The sequence below is a fragment of the Rhinolophus sinicus genome, linkage group LG02 (genome assembly GCF_036562045.2).
Source record: "Rhinolophus sinicus isolate RSC01 linkage group LG02, ASM3656204v1, whole genome shotgun sequence".
Classification (NCBI taxonomy): Eukaryota; Metazoa; Chordata; class Mammalia; order Chiroptera; family Rhinolophidae; genus Rhinolophus; species Rhinolophus sinicus.
Window position 1 is genome coordinate 135227237 of NC_133752.1, and position 20203 is coordinate 135247439.

Consider the following 20203-nt stretch of genomic DNA (forward strand, 5'->3'; position numbering starts at 1 on the left):
TTTGCAACTTAGAGATCAAGTGATTCTATGATCATTATATACTTTGTATGTACCATCCTTTCAACCCACACTCCTTCAAAGTTCCCTGCACATACGTCAAACTCCTTATTTATCTTTATATCCTTTCAATGCCTACTACAGTGCTCAACATATCTAAAGTATGAATATATTACATCAAGATGTTAAAGAATGCATCTCTGGGGTAAAATGTGACTGTCCTCTATTTATTATATTTAATTAATCACCATAATACAGGGCTTCTTTAAATTACAAAGAACAGATGATTAAAACAGTAACTTCCAAACTTTTCAACAGAAATCTTTAAGTAAAATCTTGTTTTGAATCCCAAAATATAAAACAGACAAAAATAGAGCCATTCTAGTGGAGGGACTAAAGCTGACCTTGTCCACTCAGCCTTCTTCCTTGACTCTCATAGGTTGCTGTGCAGTTTGGAAACAACAATTCAATACATTCAACTGACCCCATATGCTATGTCAGAGCTAGAAGAGAAAGCAAAAACACATTCAATCTAACATTTATTTATTTAGCTTTTTTTCTGCAACTATAAATTACAATCACTAGTACACCTGTAATTCCTTATAGTGTGTTCAACTAAAGAATAAGCAAACACAGAATAGGTCAGTGTAAAAGAAATCACAGTACTTTTTAGTGTAATTTGCAAAAGAGGGAAAAAGTCTTGGGCCCACTCCTTGGAAATAAATATCAAGTAACAATAAAAATATTCAGCCATTTTCCAGGTATTCGGGGAGGTTCATGCATGGTCCCAGGCAGAGCATCAGAGTTCCTCTTTGAAATATCCCAGCTTTGCCAATGACATCTCTTTTCTCAACTGCATAACTTCCCAAAACATCTGATCAACTATACAAACAAAAGAGAGACACATAAATCACAAAATACCATCTTAAGTATTTTCAATCTGTTTCATTTAAGATGAACTGAAACACCAACTGGCATTTCCTAATGACATACCTAATGCCTAGACATTCTATCGCTATTTCACACAAACTTTTTCATATTCTTGTGAGCATCCCAGTTCTATCAATAAATAAGCAATATTCATCAATTTGCCACAACTACTTGTTAGATACATCAATGACTATCACTTTAGCCGAACAGAAGGCAGGCATTTCAGTGTCCTGAATAAATGCTATAGTAAATGCTGTTGCCTTCGTAAGTAATTACACTCAATGCTCAATTATGCAAGAGTTATTATCTAACTTCTGGGTCTTCTTCTTCTAGTTTGCTGTATCTTGGCCATTTCACCATTCATTAACACTAACAGAGAGTGAAAAGGACAAGAAACAGTCCAGAGAACTCAGTAACATTCTATGTGCCTAATAATAGGGAAAGTTTTATATATGGCTCAAATTAGAAATAAAAATAAATGTAGAGGATGATCTGTAAATTTCAATTATCTCTACTTTTGTAAGCCCTGTCTGTAAGTAGAAAAAAGATGGCTCTATATTTCATACAATAAAAGGTCTTCATTTGACATATGATCAGATTAAACTGATTTAGATCAGTGGTTCTCAACTAGGAGAGATTTTGTTCCCAAGGGTTCTTTTGGCAATATCTGGATACATTTTTCATTACCGGCATCTAGTGAGTAAAGCCCAGGGAGGCTGTTAAGCATCTTACAATGCACAAGACAGGCCCCACAACAAAGAATTACCCAGCTCAAAATGTGAACAGTACCAACGCTGAGAAACTTTGCTTTAGATTTAGCTGCCCTAAATTCTTTTGGCACAGGCACTAATAAATAGATGTTTACATTAATAATATTTATTTACTACAAACCCACAGTATATTATGTGTATCAAATACTGTCAAGTGGAAGAGTGATAGAAACCAGAAAAGAAACTACTTTTATCACCATCGTTTCCCCATTATTCACGACACTATCTTCCTATTTTCCTAAGTTATCTTTCAGCCTTCCCTACAAAAACTTACTATTTTAAACGAGGAGGATAAATATGCTTGACACTTTAACATAACATAAATCATCTGTTCTCCAGCCTAAACCATGGTATCCACCAACAGGATTCAAAAAGTTACCAATTTTATTAAAGTCATAAAAAGTATTGTATAGTTTAAAGACTACTTGTATGCTACATAGCTTTCTGAAATTCAACATTAGAGACAGGTTTGACCTTTATTTTTTTAGATAATAAAATATAATTATATGGGCTTCTACATAAATATGACTGTAACATACCAGAGCTTGAGAAATGCTAAACTAAGTTTTTATGGGCATGACTAATTTTTCCACAGAATTAATTAAGCTTCACCAGTTTACATGATTGAAAGACAGTCCTTTTTAAGTATAAGAATATTTTCAATGCCAAAAATATATATGAACAGGAAAATTTTCCATAACTTCAAATACAAAACTGGCATAGACTTGTCCCTAACTTGGCATAGATTATTTATGTTTTCAAACAATCATGTGTACTCAAGAAGCACTGCTTTGAAGCTGCTGGGCCATAGTCCTGGTATTTAAGATATTTGGCTATAACAGCCAAGATTTGGAAACGACCTAAGTGTCCATCAATAGATGAATGGATAAAGAAGATGTGCTACATATTATAATGGAATATTACTCAGCCATAAAAAAGAATGAAATCTTGCCATGTGCAACAACATGGATGGACGTAGAGGGTATTACGCTAAGTGAAATAAGTCAGGCAGAGAAAGACAAATACCATATGATTTCACTTATATGTGGAACCTAAAAAACAAAATAAACAAACAAAACAAAAACAAACTCACAGATACAGAGAACATTTTGATGGCTGCCCGATGGGTGAAAAAGGGCAAGGGATTAAGAAGTACAAGTTGGTAGTTGCAAAACAGTCATGGGGATGTAAAGTACAGCATAGGGAATATAGTCAATAATACTGTAATAAATATGTACGGTGTCAGATGGGTACTAGACTTATGGGGTGATCACTTTGTTAGTTTTATAAATGTCTAATCATTATATTGTATACCTGAAACTAATATAAATACTGTATATCAACTGTAATTGAAAAATAAAAAATTATTTTAAAAAAGGTATCTGGCTATAAATGCATCACTTATCATGAAAAACTATATTTAAAAAATATTAAAACAGTTGCATGAGGTTGGCTCTCCTCGATATATCATCTGCATGTTTCTGCTAATTTAGAATATAGTAATCTTTATCCCATTCAGAATTACCCTCATGACTGCTTTATTAATTCACATGTGAAAGCAGAAAAAAAAAAAAAATTGTTAGCTCCTTGTGGTTTCCACCAGTTAAAACAAATCTGACCACGGCTAGAGCTCGCTCATTTTTCTCTCTCAAGGAGTAAATACAATGAGCTTGTACTGCGTCACACTTCCTATCTGGTTTACCATATATGTCTTAAGAATTAAAACTCACCCTGCTTAAAACTCAAAATTAGAGTAAAATGAGGCAAACATAAGGATTAAACATAATATGCTTTAAAAGAGACATTTGTTCTCAAATTCTCTACACATTTTATTAGAACTAGTAAGAGACTCAATATAAATATACCAATAATAAATTTTATTTGAACACTGCTACATGACCTATACTTTTTACTGAACTTTTATGTAAATATTTTATAACGAATTAGGAACACTCACCGTCCTGCTGTTTCACAAGTCCCTGCTGAATATATCGAATGTACGTAAAAAAGTTACATACAGAAGTGATCTAGGCCAAAAGGGAAAAAATGTCATAAAATATCAAATGTCTCATATAAAAGCGAGCTTTATTAAAATTCATGGTTAAGTTACTTACCCTGTATCTACAAAAAGGAGAAATATAATAGTAGTTGCTTGAGTCCCCTAATTTAATTCTGTGTTTACAGGACTTACTCTGGCCAGTGAGAGCACATTTTCTGTAAAATAACGATACAATTTAGTTTTTTAAAATTAAAAGCATTTTGCCCCTACCTTCTGTACAAGCTGTATATTCATTAAGAACAAATATTTGAGAACCTACTAAGTACCTGGCACTGTTCTAGATGCTGGGCTATGATGAAAAAGACAAAATCCCTCCCCTTTTGGGGTTTACATTCTATTATAAGCTTAACAGCATAACATTAACCATGGTTCTAGAAATATAAATTAAATGTTTTAACTGTATGTCCTGTCCTGGAGAAAATTCACAAATGAGTAAGCCGATACAGGACAGCTCTCAGCTTTCCATCAGGACCTCAAGTTCTTTCTCAGTTGGAAAAAACCTAATGATAACTATTCAAGTCTCAAAACATGTCACTGATAGCTTGCAGGATAACAGCTTCCAGAGAGAGTACTTTCTGGTGTGTTCGGTTGGTTTACATGCATTTAATATGGTACCTAAGCCTGAATGAGAAATACAAAACAAGTCACCTCACAGAATAAGTCACTTCACAAAAATACTGAATATTAACAATTATATAAATGGTACACTACATTTAGACATACCATCCTGTCTCTCTATTTACATACTATAAAATCTAAAATTTGCTATAAGGGCTTTGTGGTTGGAATTAGGCTGTAAGCCTCTTGAAGGCAGCGACTGTATCTTATTCATCTTTAAATGCCTGGCACCAAGCATGTTCCTGGCACACAGCAGACATTCAATGACTGTTGGTAAGTGATGGACCACCTGTCACTCACTCTACTGCTCAACAGGATGAAGCTGGTTTGTCTACCAGGTTGGACTTGCAGCAGTCCAGCTGTCACCCTAGTAAGCTAGGAGCTTGGGTGAATACAACTACCACTCCCTAGCAATGCAAAATTAGTGTAGCTCTAAGTAAAATAAAGTGGCCAACAGCATTTCATATGACATTATAAATGATATAGTAAAGAAAAATATTTTAAATGGACGTTAAATTTCAGCTATACTTACAAAAAATATACATATGACTATGTGCCTCCATATTAAGAAAACACATGGAGAATGTGTATACAACACAGGGTAATTCTGGAGGTGGCCATTCCAATCACAAAATAATTTTTATCTTTTCAAAGAAATTTTGCCTCACTGTTCCTTCATTAATAAATTCCTTTAATTACCTATAACAGTATTCTTAAAAAACACTAAACTACTAGCTTTGGAAGGATAGATGAACAAGAAATTTAAGGCACAATGTTGGAAGTCTTTGGAACTTCCAAAAGTGTAACTTACACAAGAGGAAAAGTACAAGCTGATAAAAAACAATTTATACCTACCCTTCTGGAAACAGACTATACCTGTTTGTCTACTATTTTATCTAATTTTGAAAGGGTCTGCTTAAAGTGGTTTTAAGTACCAATTTTTAAAATAAAAAAAAGTGTTTAACATCTCTTTTTAAAAGCCATTTGTAAATGATCACAGTCAATAATTTTTATTCAAGCTAGGTCTTCTGACCTCCAATTCCGATGTTTTGTAACATGCTACACTACCTCAGTATCTCTTAACAGCTCTCGTCCCAAGATTTCAAATCCTTGTTTGACATTTTCACTCGGGAGTCAACATGTTTAAATCTAGACCTATCATCTTCTTCCCCAAAGCAGAGCCCCTCCTGTTAGTTTCCAAAAGTCGTATCATCCTTCCAGTCAGTCATCTCTAACTCCTTTGTCTTTTACCATCATCCCCCCACCAGAATCTAATCATCTCCTAAATTTTCTTTAAGATTTTTCACATTTAGCCTCTTCATGCACTCAACATCCTCTGCACACAGTTTCCTTGTTTCTAAGCTTTCAGTCCAATGTATTATTCTTTATCTACACAAATTCCACCCACGCTTCAAAACCCCAGATCAAACCCCCTCCCTCCAAGAGCAGTCCCTGATCACCACCACTGGATTGATTTTTGTCTTCCTCAAAATTCCCAGAGCACTGTGCCATGCATTTATGGCTTATTTGCATAACCCAGTCCACGAGAGCCTTAGCCAGGGCCATACGTCACATTTCATAAAAGAGGACAATATCTTCCTTAAGTTTTTCTCCACACTAACAAAAACAGGGTTTCTGGCCCCATTCCCACAAGCACAATGTCCTCAAACTATGTAAATTGTTCCCTGACCCTAATCTGTATAATTATTTTACTAGAATACTATATAAACCCACTTTAACTGATATCCTCATTTGTTATCATGTGATATTTGCACATGTAAAATATGCGTGATATATAATGCAAACACAAATTTAAAATTTTACAATAAAAACTACTATATGCTATATTTAAAATAAGGTATAACACAGATCTTAAAAGCACGAAAACAGCTATCATTAATGATCAGGATAAAAATACATGGGTGTTTGTGAAGGAGAATTTAGGAATGTAAATACCCTCCCCAAAATTCAGAGGCCACTGTGCTATCGGTGTGGCACGTGGGGAGTGTAAAACAGGACACAGCTCTAGGTGGCTATGTGGCTCACTGAGCAAAGGCATGAGTAAGTCCCCTCCACAAATAGCCCAATACCAACACTGTATGATCCTGTTGAGAATGTAATGAGCATAACAGGAAACTGGAAGAATCATACAACTCCTACAACAGGCTTTAACGCAGACCTATAGCGAATCTCAACCACCCTTTTCCTCTTGTCTTCAAAATGATCCAGACAAGACTCACTTATGCTCTTTTGGGCTTTCCAGTTCCCTATATTAATCTAGTTCTTAACCAACAACTAAGCAACTTCCTTAGAATCTTTCCAAGTCACTTTTTAAACTGCTGGGCCAAAGGTTTTAGGTAGTTTTGATTTGATTTTAGTCTTTCTTCCATCCTGGGACTGGATGGAAAAAAGCCTGCCCTGATATGAAACGTTGGAGTCTTGTCTCTATAATTGCTAAATACCTCTCACATATGGAAGACAGAGCTGATTATTTACCAAAATGAGAATCCTTTATTATGAGAGCATGAAAGGAGAATACTAATCAAGTCTTTTGGTATCCAAGTCTTTTTGGTACCTGTTTACTTGTTTGATAAGACTTGGTCTAATTCATTGCCTTCCCAAACTATTTTTGGTGGTAACACTCAGAAAGAAACATTTTACACAGAAACAAAGGACACACAACTATACAAATATGTGTAACAAACAAAAGTTCTGCTTATGACCCACTAAAGTGATTTCATCATCAAATAATGGACCACAGTTTGTGGTTAAAAAAAAAAAAATGTTTCTAACATCTGGTCTACCGGGATCCCTAATGTGTATGTGTATTTTTGTAATTAAAAGCGTTCTCCTTTGATTCTAATTTGAAATGCTGTATTCCACACTGTCTGGGGATTTGTGCTTGAGCTGCACAGGTTCTACACAGACAACTAACAAGAAATTTAAACACACTTAAAACTAGAAAAACTAAATAACACATAAAACTTTAAAATCTCAGTATCTTCCACAAGACATGGTTTTGAAACATACTTTGGTCCTCCACATTCGACTGCAGATGCCTTCACAAATCGAATAGGCTGCAATCCCACTGGCTCAATGCTCAGAGTATTGTTTTCCACAGCTTCCAGAACAGCTGAAGCCAACTTTCAAAAAATAAAAAGTATTAGACACTATGCTGGCAGAAAAATATCCAATTATTCTATAGTAAACATATTTTAAAAATTATTCTTTGCCCAAGTTGCACTAGCTTGACCTTAGCCAATGAAAAAGAAAGAAACCACATAATATTGGTTTGAATTGTTTTATAATTCAAACATTGTTATGAAAGGCAATTCAGTTATAGCTAAATAACTTTTCTCATTATCTGGAAGAGGATTAAAAGCATTAATTCCAGTCTCTGTTAAACCTTACCCACAATTAGCATCTACTGTTAATGTAACTTCAAAATGAATATCCTAATGCTTTATTTTGCTAATTGTATGCAATGTTTTTAATATTGGTCATTCATAACACAGCAGTATATACTAATTATAGCTTTATAGCTTTTTGAAGTTGTATTTCTGAGTACAAGAGAGTCTACAAAAGAATTAATGGAATTGTCAAATATTAAATGCCCAGATGGAGACGGTAGCAACTGGTAAGTAACAGATGAAATCGGCCAACTACTTCAGTGGCAAGATTACTAATGCAGAATGGCCTACCTAAAGCTAGGCACAGAACCACAATGAATAAACATATCTTCACATCAAAAGTGTTTTACTGCTCATCTTAACTTCTTCCAAATAACATTATCATTATATCCTCTAAAGATTTAACATAAGACTCTTAATTAAGATTAAATACTTTATACATTAATAGACAGGATATTTGCAGACAAATCTTCCATGTGTAAGAAAAAATTAAAATTATGACCTTACATTTGTATAGTGACTTACATTTTTAAAAAGTTTTTGTATCTACTTAATGCACTTCATTTTATCCTCTTAACAATCCTATGGACATAGGCAAGGAAGGCACTTTTTTTTGCATTTTGAAGATGAAGAAATGAAATATGATTTTTTAATAATGTACAGATAAGCCCAACAAACACCACAGAGGGCAGAACTTCCCTCACCGTGAACCGAGAATCAAGCAAGTCCTACCCCCAATACGTATTTAATCCTTCGCTCCAGTGTAACACACATTTCGGTATGAATGAGCTCAAATAAGGAAAGATGTTCAGTACCTGACTGCCAAGAAATTACTATGACCCTAATGTGGAATGGAAAAATTGTAAAACGCAACATTTTACAACTTATTTATGTAAGATATTCAAATATATGATTTAGTAAAAGGTACAGTAACAACTCTAATGCATTCCTATTAAAATTTTTTTAAATTACCTCACTTTTTGAGAATGTTAAACATGGGAAGATATCTTCCTGATAGATTTTGTCTAAGAAAGGACACGTTCTGTCCATTGTGGGCTCATCCTTCCAAGATCTGAATTCATTATACAGAGATAAGTCAGCCTGACAAACAAACCAAAAGAAAACACAAATAACTTTAAAAAAAATACAAATATAAGATCACTTCATAAAACTAAAACAATTTAAACATTACTGAAAAAAAGAAATACTCATTTAAAATAATATGTTGAGTCATTCTTGATTAGTTATAATACCTGGTATTCAAACTCCCAAATGACTAACTGCCGCTTTTCAATGCATTCACTCTTGGTGTCTAATGATGCTATGATTGCCCGCCCCCCCCCAAAATAAAGTGGAGCTTCTCTTAAGACACATGTGCACACTGTTCTGAAAATAAAAAATGATAACAAGTCTTTTCTGAAAATAATCAAAAAATAACTTGGACCCAAGTTAATTAAGTGTTTGAATAAACTGAGACTCACTAAATTGTGAAACCAAAAATTTGGGGTCAAAAATGACACAAATTGTTCTACGATTACCTGAAGGCATTTCCAAAGGAATTTCCAAAATGTTTATTTTATAAGCAGCAAGACTAAAAGAAGCACACATATAAGCCTCCTACATTGACTACCTTAAAATGTAACGTTTATTCAGGTATTTGGGGCAGATGAACATCCAGCAACTACCAGCTGAATTACCAACAATAATCCAGGCTGGCACTTGCCTTCCTAGTCACTCTTCCAGGTGTCCCTCTCTTTCCTTCCTCCCTTTTAACAACAAGTTTTCCCTAAGTATTCTTCCAGCTCATTACTACCCGTCACCTGTCCCCAGCCACCCTAACAGAGTAAAGTCCCTCATCCTGCTGCATCTCTAAGCTGCTCCTGTCCAGAAGCCCTGGGTCCCCTAGAAATGATGCACTAACTACAGCTATGGCCTCTAGCACAGCTGAACCTTCCTCGGATGCACAGGGCATCTACGTGAAAGTAACACAACCTTTCCTACAGACTTTAAGGTGTATCATGGTAACCTCAACGTAAAATTTTCTCATTCCAATCCATAAATTCCTTGAAATCAAAGCTAAGGGCAAAAGCATAAAAATATTAGCAGATAAGTAACCAGTATTTTCAAATTTTCTTTGTCAAATTTATCCTTCAACGGACAGAAACCCCAAAGCAGATAAAATGGTGTTCTAAGGAAAGATTCTAGTTTAAAGGCAATAATTTAAACTATTTATTAAAAACTGACTCTGTGCCAGGAACTATGGTAAGCAGTTCACAAACAGTTAATCCTCACAGCTATGCAAGACAGCCATTATGATCTCCATTTTACAGATAAGGAAAGTAGGGATTACAGAGATAAAGTAAGTTATCCAAGGTTAGGAGCAAGAAAGCAGGAGAAGTTCAAATTCACATCTAAGTGACTTGACGTCAAAGCCTCGCATAATGCATGTGTGTGCACATGTACGCACATATGTTTGAAATGTTGCAAATGTCATGTCTGAACGCCCTCACCCTATTTTCTACAGAAACATGAATATGTTTCATTTTCTTTTGGATTATTATATCTTTTACTAAGACACAGGTCGAATTTATGTGTTTCTCCTTTATCTAATAAAACTTTTTGACAAGTTTCTCACAAAACATTAGAATATAGGACGTACCTGGAAATCAAGTTATTATCTTGAAGTTATATGCTGCCTATTCATATTTTAAAGGATTTTGTAAATAAAAACAAACCTTTAAACTGTTCCACGAGAAAACATTCAAGTTTTGTTAGTGTAAACAATAGGAAAAAGGGGACACACTGAGAAACCATAGCAAAAATACAAGTTGTACCAAGCAATTAAAAATGTTAAATTCAAAGAAATTAAAGTTATAACTTAAAAAAAGTTTCTTAAATATTTAACAGAAACCAATGTGAATTTTAGATTTTGTTACATTCAGATTTGACAAAGTACTGAACTTCTCTCTCACTGACAACTTTTGATATTAATTAAACAAAATGTAATTCAATTAAAACAGGTAACAACTTTGTATCTTTTGTTGCTTAATTACCTGAATTAACACTAGGACTACCTTTACTTTTACTCCTTTAACTCTACTTCTCCCAGAATTCAAAGTAAAAATAACATACTGTTCTTTAAGAAAATCACCTTATTTTTACACATTTCTTACACTCATATTTTGTTAAAGTGCCCTAGCAAGAAATTTTGAATAGCCAGATCAGTAAAGCCACCCACTCTCCTTTATTCAAAGTATGACAATGTGCTCCCTGAATGAAATATCAATATTAAGAAACTTACCAAGTTTCCAGCAGGTACTCCAAGGTCAGCCAGGTAGAGAATGGCACTGAAGAATCCCTGAAAGCAGCCAGCTCTAGATAAAGCCTCCCCCATCTTAATACTGTATACTTTGTACTAAAAATTTTGCTGGCAAAGATCATAACTGACACCTCAGTGAGGAGAATTAGTAAGTATCAACAGTCAGAGGGGACAGTCCTTGACGAGTTACCTCTTTGCAGTCTTTTACAATTGGCTGTATCACATTGAGGTCCTGATGACTGCCACTCATAGCACTGCTTGTACTTTTATTTCTTGTATGCCCCTTTTTAAAAGGTATCTTTCCACCTGGCAGAGGCTCTTGTGTAGGTGATGTTGGAGAACTGGACAACACAAGTGTCTTCAATGCAGCTACTTCAGCTTGAAGTACATCAATCTTGAAAAGAAATCAACATAGTCGCATACACTAAATACATTTTATGACAGATGCAGCGTAAGGTTAGCAATTTGGTGAAAACACTTTCCTTTCAAAAATGAAATATAAGTTTACTTTGTATTTCCTGTGGAATAATAAAAGGAATAATAAAAGGAAAACCAATACTAATAAAAGTAAAACTAAGTTTTTTGATGTTTTTATATGGTTTGGATTCAGTTGCTATTCACAATATCGAGTGAAATTTAAAAAATTATCAAAATATCTAACATTTATGTGAATTTTCAAAATCTTCACAATATAATAGCTTATGATTAGTTGTAGTTCATTCCTAAAACAGTAAACTCTAATAACATTTGGTAACTTTTTTTAGTGAATTGAGAAAATAAATACTAACTTTAAAATGTGATTATATAAGCCTTTAGATAATACATGAGATTCACAAGCCTTTGATTCACTTGGTTCTAATATAAATGGATACCAAATGTTCACTATTAATTTCATCTACACAGTAGCTATTTTCTCCTTTATGGTTTCTTATTGTTTCCAAATCTTTACAATCAAAACAAAACCCATAAGTGTCAAGGTATCTTTAAAACAATAATCACTAATTTCTTTACATTTTATACTATTAAAAGCAGTAAAAAACTTACTTTTCCTTGTGCTTCTTTCAGCTGTTTTTCTGCTGTTGCCTGCTTGACATTTGCTTCTCTCACCATCTTATGAGCTTCCTGAAAAAGTTAACGTCTCAAATTTGGAAACAAAGTATTTAGCATTTGTTTTCAAAAATCTTTTCATAAGTGATTGACACAAAGATACACAACCAAAATGTTGCCTGAAAGTAAGTATTCAATGTCAACTACTGAAATAGCAGTTATCAGCAGACAGACAAACTATTAGGAATTAGGAATAGGTAACCTCTTTTAGTACCTATTACCACTGAGGCAGCCAAGTTGAGTCAATTCTCAAATCCATGGTTGAGTAAAGGTCTGTGAATGTAATGAACGAAAATATATGACCCACATGTCAAACTGAACTTCTATACAGTTAGGTTCTTATAATTTGGTGTGTGTATATATATACATATACATATACGCATATATATATATGTGTGTATGTATATATGTACATGTATATATGTATATATGTATATATGTATACGTATATATATATATTATTATTACTCACAGTAAAGGCATACATAAGGGACAAGTAAAAACAGTAACATCAATACTGTTTCTTAGAGAACCCTGATTAATATACACCAAGGATGCTACACGTCCTACAATGTCAATGGTACCCCTTACTAAGAAACACTGCTTGAGTTGGGTAAAAATTTTGGTCCCAGTGGCAGGCTGGAGATAAATAGGAGTACCTTTGAACAAGCAGATGTACGTTTTAACATTCCTCAAATCATCCCGTATCAGATATACAACAAGGGTTTGCCATTTTTGTTGTGGAGTCACATAAAGTTACGCTAAAGCAGCCTCTAAATACTTGGTAAAATCAAAATTTAAAGTTACCTTTCTTTCTACATACGCATTTTTAAACAACCTGATTCTGGTAGCCCATAGCAACTCTTTCCTTTTCACGGCATTTTAAATTGCAGACTCTATATTTCTTCAAAGATTCATTTTTTCTTAGAGGACTTATAAATATGCATAAAGCTAAGCATATGTTTCTCAAGATTCCCTCAAAAAACAATTTTATCAATTTATAAAAATCAAGACACTGCTCTTGGCCAAGACGTAAATAGACCAACCTCAAATAGACTAGCTGTGAGTTCCTCCAATTCCTGTCCAAGTTGATCTCGTACTTTAGAAAGCCTCTCACATTCTTCATCTTTTAACTTCAGTTCCTATGAGAAATTGATCATGTTACTTTGGATTTCCATAGTTTGAAGTTACATTCAACAGACTATATAATCTTCACGAATAAAACTACAAAATGTAGTACTGTTCCCTCCTAAAATGTTCACACTGAAATTGTCTATTTAGTACTTGCTAAGTGGAAGACAACCAGGCAAATCTAAAATTACAAATAATTCTACCTCACATATTAAATGTTCATGTTTCTTTCATAAAACATCCAAAGATTAAATACGATTGTATATGAAATGTGAAAATAAACAATTAAATGACTTCTTTTTCCCCTTAACTTTTCTGTGAACACATTTATTGCTATTAAGCAAGCAATTTCTTCAATTATGCTTATTCATTTCAATAAAAATTTAGTGGCTTTTTTCCCAATGTTTACTTTAAAAACTGTTTACTTATTAATAACTTTATGTACCATACTGTAATAAGTTTAAAATTTCCATTAGGAGACTATACCATTTTAACACTGCAACCAGAGGCAAATGATGCATATTTGCATTTAAAATTAAGAAGGTTAATGACCAAAAAAAAATCACATCCTATATTTATACATGATTCCACAACAGGTCACAAATAGAGGTTTAAAAATTTCTATATTAAAATGTTACAAATATGCAATTTTATATGTTGCCCTAAATTAATCTTCCAAACTTAGAGATTTAAAAAAAAATCCAAGCTCCTTATATACTGGTCACAATTACACTAATAAAATAATAGGTTAGTTGTGTTATAATTGTGGTGGCAGCGTAGTTTTTGAATCCAAGGACAATTCCTGACAAGCCAAATATACCAGCTGGGAGATCAATAGAACCCAATGACTACACCTTCAATATAACTAGATAAAAAAGAATCACCTCAAGCCGGAGACTATGAGAGAATGAGGCTACGCTGCAGGATCAGCCACTGTGTGGAAGGGAGCAGCAGGAAGTGAAAGGGACTACAGAGGTGTCCTGCAAAACCTCAAAACCCGAAAAATCATTACAAACGTCCTAAAAGGAGAGGATTCTACCCTTGGTGGAAACTGGGAAACCAAACAGGAGAAAAGAGCAAGTTTTTCACAGCGCCAAGTTGCTGGTAAGTGCAAAAATCTGTCCTGAGGCAGCAACTAGTACTGTGAAGCTCTAAACTGTGAGCAATCTCAAAGCATCCCAGCAAAGAAACCTTTCCAGGACAGAGCTTCACATTAACGGAAAAACTCTTGTAATCTGAAACCAAATTGCAGGATAGGAATAATGGAAATAGAGAGAGAGAAGGTTCAGCTATTAAAGGAGGAAGATACGTGGAAAAGTTCCAAAGAAAACAGACTGCAGAAAGCACTATAAGAAAAAATAAATATCTTATGATGTAATGTTAATAAGCCTATAACAAACTCGCAGAGACCCTAGGCTAGAGGAGGAAATCTGCTTGAATGAGGCTTACCTCTGAGACACAGAAGTGGCTACACAGATACACCAATAACAATAGAAGGGGAATCCCTTGAACATAAAACTCAGAAAGCTCTCCTGGTTTATCCTATGCCTTCACAGGGACCTCCTCCTAATAGTCCAGGGAAATTCAATTAATTTAAACATAGAAAACAAACAAACAAAAAATATGTGAAGTTGTCATAATAAATAAGTGAAACAGAAAGCCAAGTCACCTATAAGGGAAAGAAAATCAGATTGGTATTAAACATCAACAGCATTTATGCTAGAAAACAATGCAGTAATATTTTTAAGATCAAGGTAAGAAAAAACATGAGATGAAGATTTGATATCCAGCCCAAATGTCCTTCAAGTGTAAGGCCAGAGACAAAGAGTTATAAACCTGCAAAACTTCAGAGAATATCTTTCGCACGAGCATGCCTGAGTGATCAACTGAAGAATGAGTTTCAGATAATCAAGAAAAAACTAAAGATTTAATATTAAAGACTGGGGATGAGAAGCAAATATATTTAACTACAGAGCTACAATTAAAAGATGGGGAGGGATATCAAGAGATGAAAAGACAAGCCAAAGACCGGGAGAAAATATTTTCAAAAGACATATCCAATAAAGGACTTTATCCAAAACACACAAGAGAATTCTTAAAACTCAACAGTAAGAAAATGAACAACCTGATTACGAAATGGATAAAAGACCGGAATAGACACCTCATCAAAGAAGATACACAGAGGTCACATAAGCACATGAAAAGATGTTCCCTATTACGTCATCAGGGAAACACAAATGAAAACAACAAGCACCACCATATACCTAATGTCAAAAACCAGAACACCGACAACACTCAGTGCTGACAGGGATGAGGAGCAGCCAGAACTCTCATTCATCGCCGATGAAAATGCAAAAGATGCAGCCACTTTGGAAGACAGCAGTTTTTTACAAAACTAAACATACTCTTACCATACGATCCAGTAATTGCACTCCTTGCTATTAAACAAAAGGAGTTGAAAACTTACGTCTACACAAAAACCTACACTCAAATATTTATACATTCCTAATTGCCAAAAGTTGGAATCAACCAAAACTGTAGGTGAGTGGATAAAAAAATTCAGTTGGGGAATGAATAAACTGTGGTACATCCAGGTAAAGGAACATTCCTCAGCGCTGAAAGAAACTAAGCTTCCAAATTATGGAAAGACATGAAGGAAAATGCATTATTACTATATAAAACAATCCAACATGAAAAGGCTACATACTGCATGGTTCCAACTCTATGACATTCTGGAAAAAGCAAAACTATGGAGATAGTACAATGATCAATGGATGACAGGGTTTAGAGGGTAGGGAGGGATAAATAGATAGAGCACAGAGGATTTTTAGGGCAGTGAAACCATTCTGGATGATATTGTAATGATAGATACATGTCACTATACATTTGCCAAAACCCATCAATGTACAACACCCAGAGTGAACCGTAATTTAAACTCTGAACTTTGGGAGACAATGATGTGTCAATGTATGCTGATCAGTTGTAACAAATGCACCCCCCTGGGGCAGAATGTGGATCATGGAGGAAGCTGAACAAAGGCAATAGTAACTAAAGGGCTAAGAGCTATAAATATCTTTGATTAAAGGTAACAACAATGGAAATCAAACCTTCCAAAATACCAAGAAGGAAAAAAGGAGGGCACAAAGAAAACAGCACATAGTGAGAAGGTTTGTGTATGCAGACAATAGACATTTGAAAGTCATGTGACAGAAACAAGCCCAATGTAGCACATTTATCAATAAATGTAAATGGGCGCAACTCACCTATTAAAAGAAAGGATTTTCAGATTGGCTAAAAAAGCAAAATCCATCTCTATGCTCTATACAAGAGACATACCTAAAACAAAGTGATTCAGACAGATTAATAATAAAAGGATGTGCAGAAGTATACTAAAAAATGTAATACAAACAAAAATAAAACAGGGATCTCAATCTTGATATCAGACTAGGCAGAATATGGGGCAAAATCATTAGAGACAATGGAAACTTCATAATGCTAAAAACTATAATGCAAAACGAAAACTTTATTCCCAAATACAAAAATATAAAAGTAGAACTAAACAAACAGAAAGAAGGACATACCATGTTTTTGGATAGAAAGACATCATAAAGATAGCAATTTTCCCTAAGTTAATTTATAAATCTATAAATGCATAAATTTAATACCAAGTTCTTGCAAACTCTAAAATTTCACTATTTTATAATTATATATGAAAACTAAGTCAATTCATTCAACATTTCCTACCTTGTTTCCCCAAAAATAAGACCTTGCCGGACAATCAGCTCTAATGCGTCTTTTGGAGCAAAAATTAATATAAGACTCAGTATTATATCATATGATATCGTATTATATTAAAGACTTGGTCTTATATAAGACCCAGTACATAATATTATATTATATATTATATATTATATTATACCCAGTTTTATAGTAAAATAAGACTGGGTCTTATATTAATTTTTGCTCCAAAAGATGCATTAGAGCTGATTGTCTGGCTAGGTCTTATTTTCGGGGAAACACAGTACTAGGTCGGCACTATGGTAATCCCTCAGGATACAAAACCAAATAAGATACTGCCCCTTGAGAAGCTTCCAGTCCATTAGAGCAATACATAATGTCATTCATGAAGGCAAAATTCTTCAATTGCTCCCTACAGTCTACCAAAGTGGCATAAACCTCACCCTAATACTAAAGACCCTTTAAATGTGCTCAACTCCCCTTTTTAGTTATTTCCCTTGAGCAAACAGTAAAGCTAGAGTTAAATTGGTCTGATTCTTTCTTATTTCATTCCCCAATCTGATCCCATCCATCTGGGCTAACCCTTTTCCCTGTAAATGTCTGATTATTTTGTCTTTATGTTTCAAGGTCCAACTTAATCTATCTATATGAAATCAAACTTGTATTTCATGTGAATGTTTTTTAGAATTTAATTTATACTTTTCATTATTATAATATAGTTTTCAAAATTCATTCCTTCAGCAAACACTCATTTTATGTTAACTAGATACTAATTTTTCTGTTAGTATCAGGCATTCATCTAGGTGCTACAGACACAGAAAAGAAATGAGCTGCAGTCCACGATTTTCACAAAGTTATAGCCTCCTGAGGGTAGCAAACCTTCAAAGAGATTCACAAAGCAATTTGGTAAGGGCTATAGTAATCATATGCATATACTAGAAAAAGTAGTTTACCAAATGTAAAGGAAGGAATAAAACAGTATGTATTATAGTAGCTAAAGATGGGAAGGATTGGATGCCACAAGAAGATAATGCCAGAAAGTTAGGTTTATGGTCAGTCCTAAAAAGTCCTGGCTAAGAAATTGGGACTTACTTTAAAAACAAGAGGAAATTATCTCAAAGGCAATGGGAAGTCACTGACAGATTTTAAGCAGAATAGTCACAATCAGATTTGCAATTCAAAGTGATAACTTGGAAAGCATGGCTAGCTTAAAAAAAAAGAAAAAAAGAAAAAGATTGGAGACAAGGAAAACAGTTGATTACTGCAATATTTTAGGGATGAGAAACACATTTAGAGTGGCAATACCAGAAAAAGAAATTTGAGAGAGATTTAAAACACCGAGTATCAGGACTCTTGATCAAGTGTATTTCCTCAAATTTAAGATGTAATTTTTAAGATAAACATTTTATACATCAAGAAAGGAAAAATGCTGTCAATGAAACTACGACACACTGCATCTTTTATGCTTCAAATTTTCATTTTACACTTATAGGAAGAACTTTCCTAAACTGAATTCTATGAAATTTAACAACCTACGGATTCGAGAAGCTCAGCAAGTCCCAAGCACAAGAAACCTGAAGAAAAACTACACCAACGTACACCATAATCAATCACTTACAGACAGTGATAAAGAAGAATCTCACATCACTGCAGATGAAAAAAGGTAAGGCTAACAGCTGACTTCTTGTCAGAAACAATGCAAGCTAGAAAATACTAGAGCAACATCTTTAAAGTACTAAAAGAAAAAAACCATCAATCTAAAATTCTTTAATGAGTGAAAATGCCGTTCAAAAGCCAAGGAGAAAAAAATACCTTTTCAGATATACAACAGCTAAAAATAATTTAGCTCCAGCAAACACAGCAAAATTGTTAAAAGATGTCCTTCAAGTAGAACAAAAATGGTATCAGCTGGAAATCTGGATCTACATGAAGGAATGGGGAGCACTGGAAATGGTAACTGCATGAATAAATATAAAGATTCTTTGTTATTTAAATCACTTAAAAAGATAATCAACTGTCAAATGCAAAAATAGTAACAATACATTGTGGAGTTTAAAATTATGAAGAAGTAAAATGTATGACAATCACGGCACAAAGGCTAGGAGAGGAAAGCTAGAAGTCCACTTTTATAAGGTACTTACACTATATATGAGATAGTATATTATTAGAAGGTAGACAGTGATAAGTGAAAGATGTATACTATAAACCCTAAAACAATCACTAAGTTAGCATAATATATATAGCTAAAAAGCCAAAGGAGACAAGATGAAATCACACAGAATATGGAATTAACCCAAAAAGAGGCTTAAAAATAGGAAAAGGGGGGAATAAGAACAGATAAGACAAAGAGAAAACAAACAGTAGATGGTAGATTTAAGCCAAACCATATCAATATCATATTAAATGTAAATGATCTAAATACACCAATTAAAAGGCAGATTATCAGAAAGGATAAAAAGGATATCCTTTAAAAGGATAAAAAGGACCTAACTACATGCTGCCTACAAGAAGCCCACTTTATATGGGAAGACAAAAATAGGTTAAAAGTAAAAGAATACAAAAATGGTAACTATCTGGCCTCCCTTACAGAAATAATCAGAATAAAGAGAATGGCTGTTGACTTAATTTTGATTTACAAATTGCCGTAATTCAGGAAATATTTTAATATTCAACAGTCCTTTTCAAGCCTTGAGCTCTAAGTAAGTATTAACACTATCTTGTACTCTTCATAATAAAATTCACCATACATACATGTTCACAGGTTCACATGAATAACCTCAACAGTACCTCTAAATACAGCAAACTAAAGATTTCAAAAGATATTCCCAATTTGAGTTAAGAAATTAGCAATCTGTTCTGATCAGTAAGTAACTACAATGTATTCTCAACAGTTTACCTCTATACAAACTGATTTCACTTAAAACTGTGTATTAAGACAACATAATCTGAGCCAGATGGCAGAAGCCAAATACAATTACATCTCGGCACACCCCTTGTCTTTTGGAAAAGACTAAAAAGGCTATTGATTTTTCTTTTTGATAAAATATATTTAACCAAAAATGTTTAACATATCTGCATGGCTGTTGAACCATTAGCCATTCATTAAAGCATTTATAAAGAATAT

The 20203-nt window shown here is 33.9% G+C and overlaps 1 protein-coding gene across 7 annotated transcripts in view; it reads right to left on the minus strand.

Annotated features, from left to right (window-relative positions):
- Nucleotides 1-203: 203 nt before the first annotated feature.
- Nucleotides 204-20203, minus strand: part of RAB3IP (RAB3A interacting protein) — a 31304-nt gene continuing 11304 nt past the window's right edge. For 5 of the 7 annotated variants that reach the window (XM_074325430.1, XM_074325427.1, XM_019748958.2 and 2 more), the window contains 8 exons: nt 13257-13352; nt 12148-12225; nt 11294-11497; nt 8757-8885; nt 7405-7517; nt 3812-3911; nt 3655-3724; nt 204-879 (listed from right to left, as the gene is read on the minus strand). In XM_074325430.1, coding sequence (XP_074181531.1) covers nt 797-879; nt 3655-3724; nt 3812-3911; nt 7405-7517; nt 8757-8885; nt 11294-11497; nt 12148-12213 — 765 coding nt within the window. In that variant the 5' untranslated portion in view covers nt 12214-12225; nt 13257-13352 and the 3' untranslated portion in view covers nt 204-796. Of the gene's footprint in view, nt 880-3654; nt 3725-3811; nt 3912-7404; nt 7518-8756; nt 8886-11293; nt 11498-12147; nt 12226-13255; nt 13353-16604; nt 16678-20203 lie in introns of those variants that run through there. The other 2 variants (XM_019748959.2, XM_074325429.1) reach the window with 2 other exon arrangements.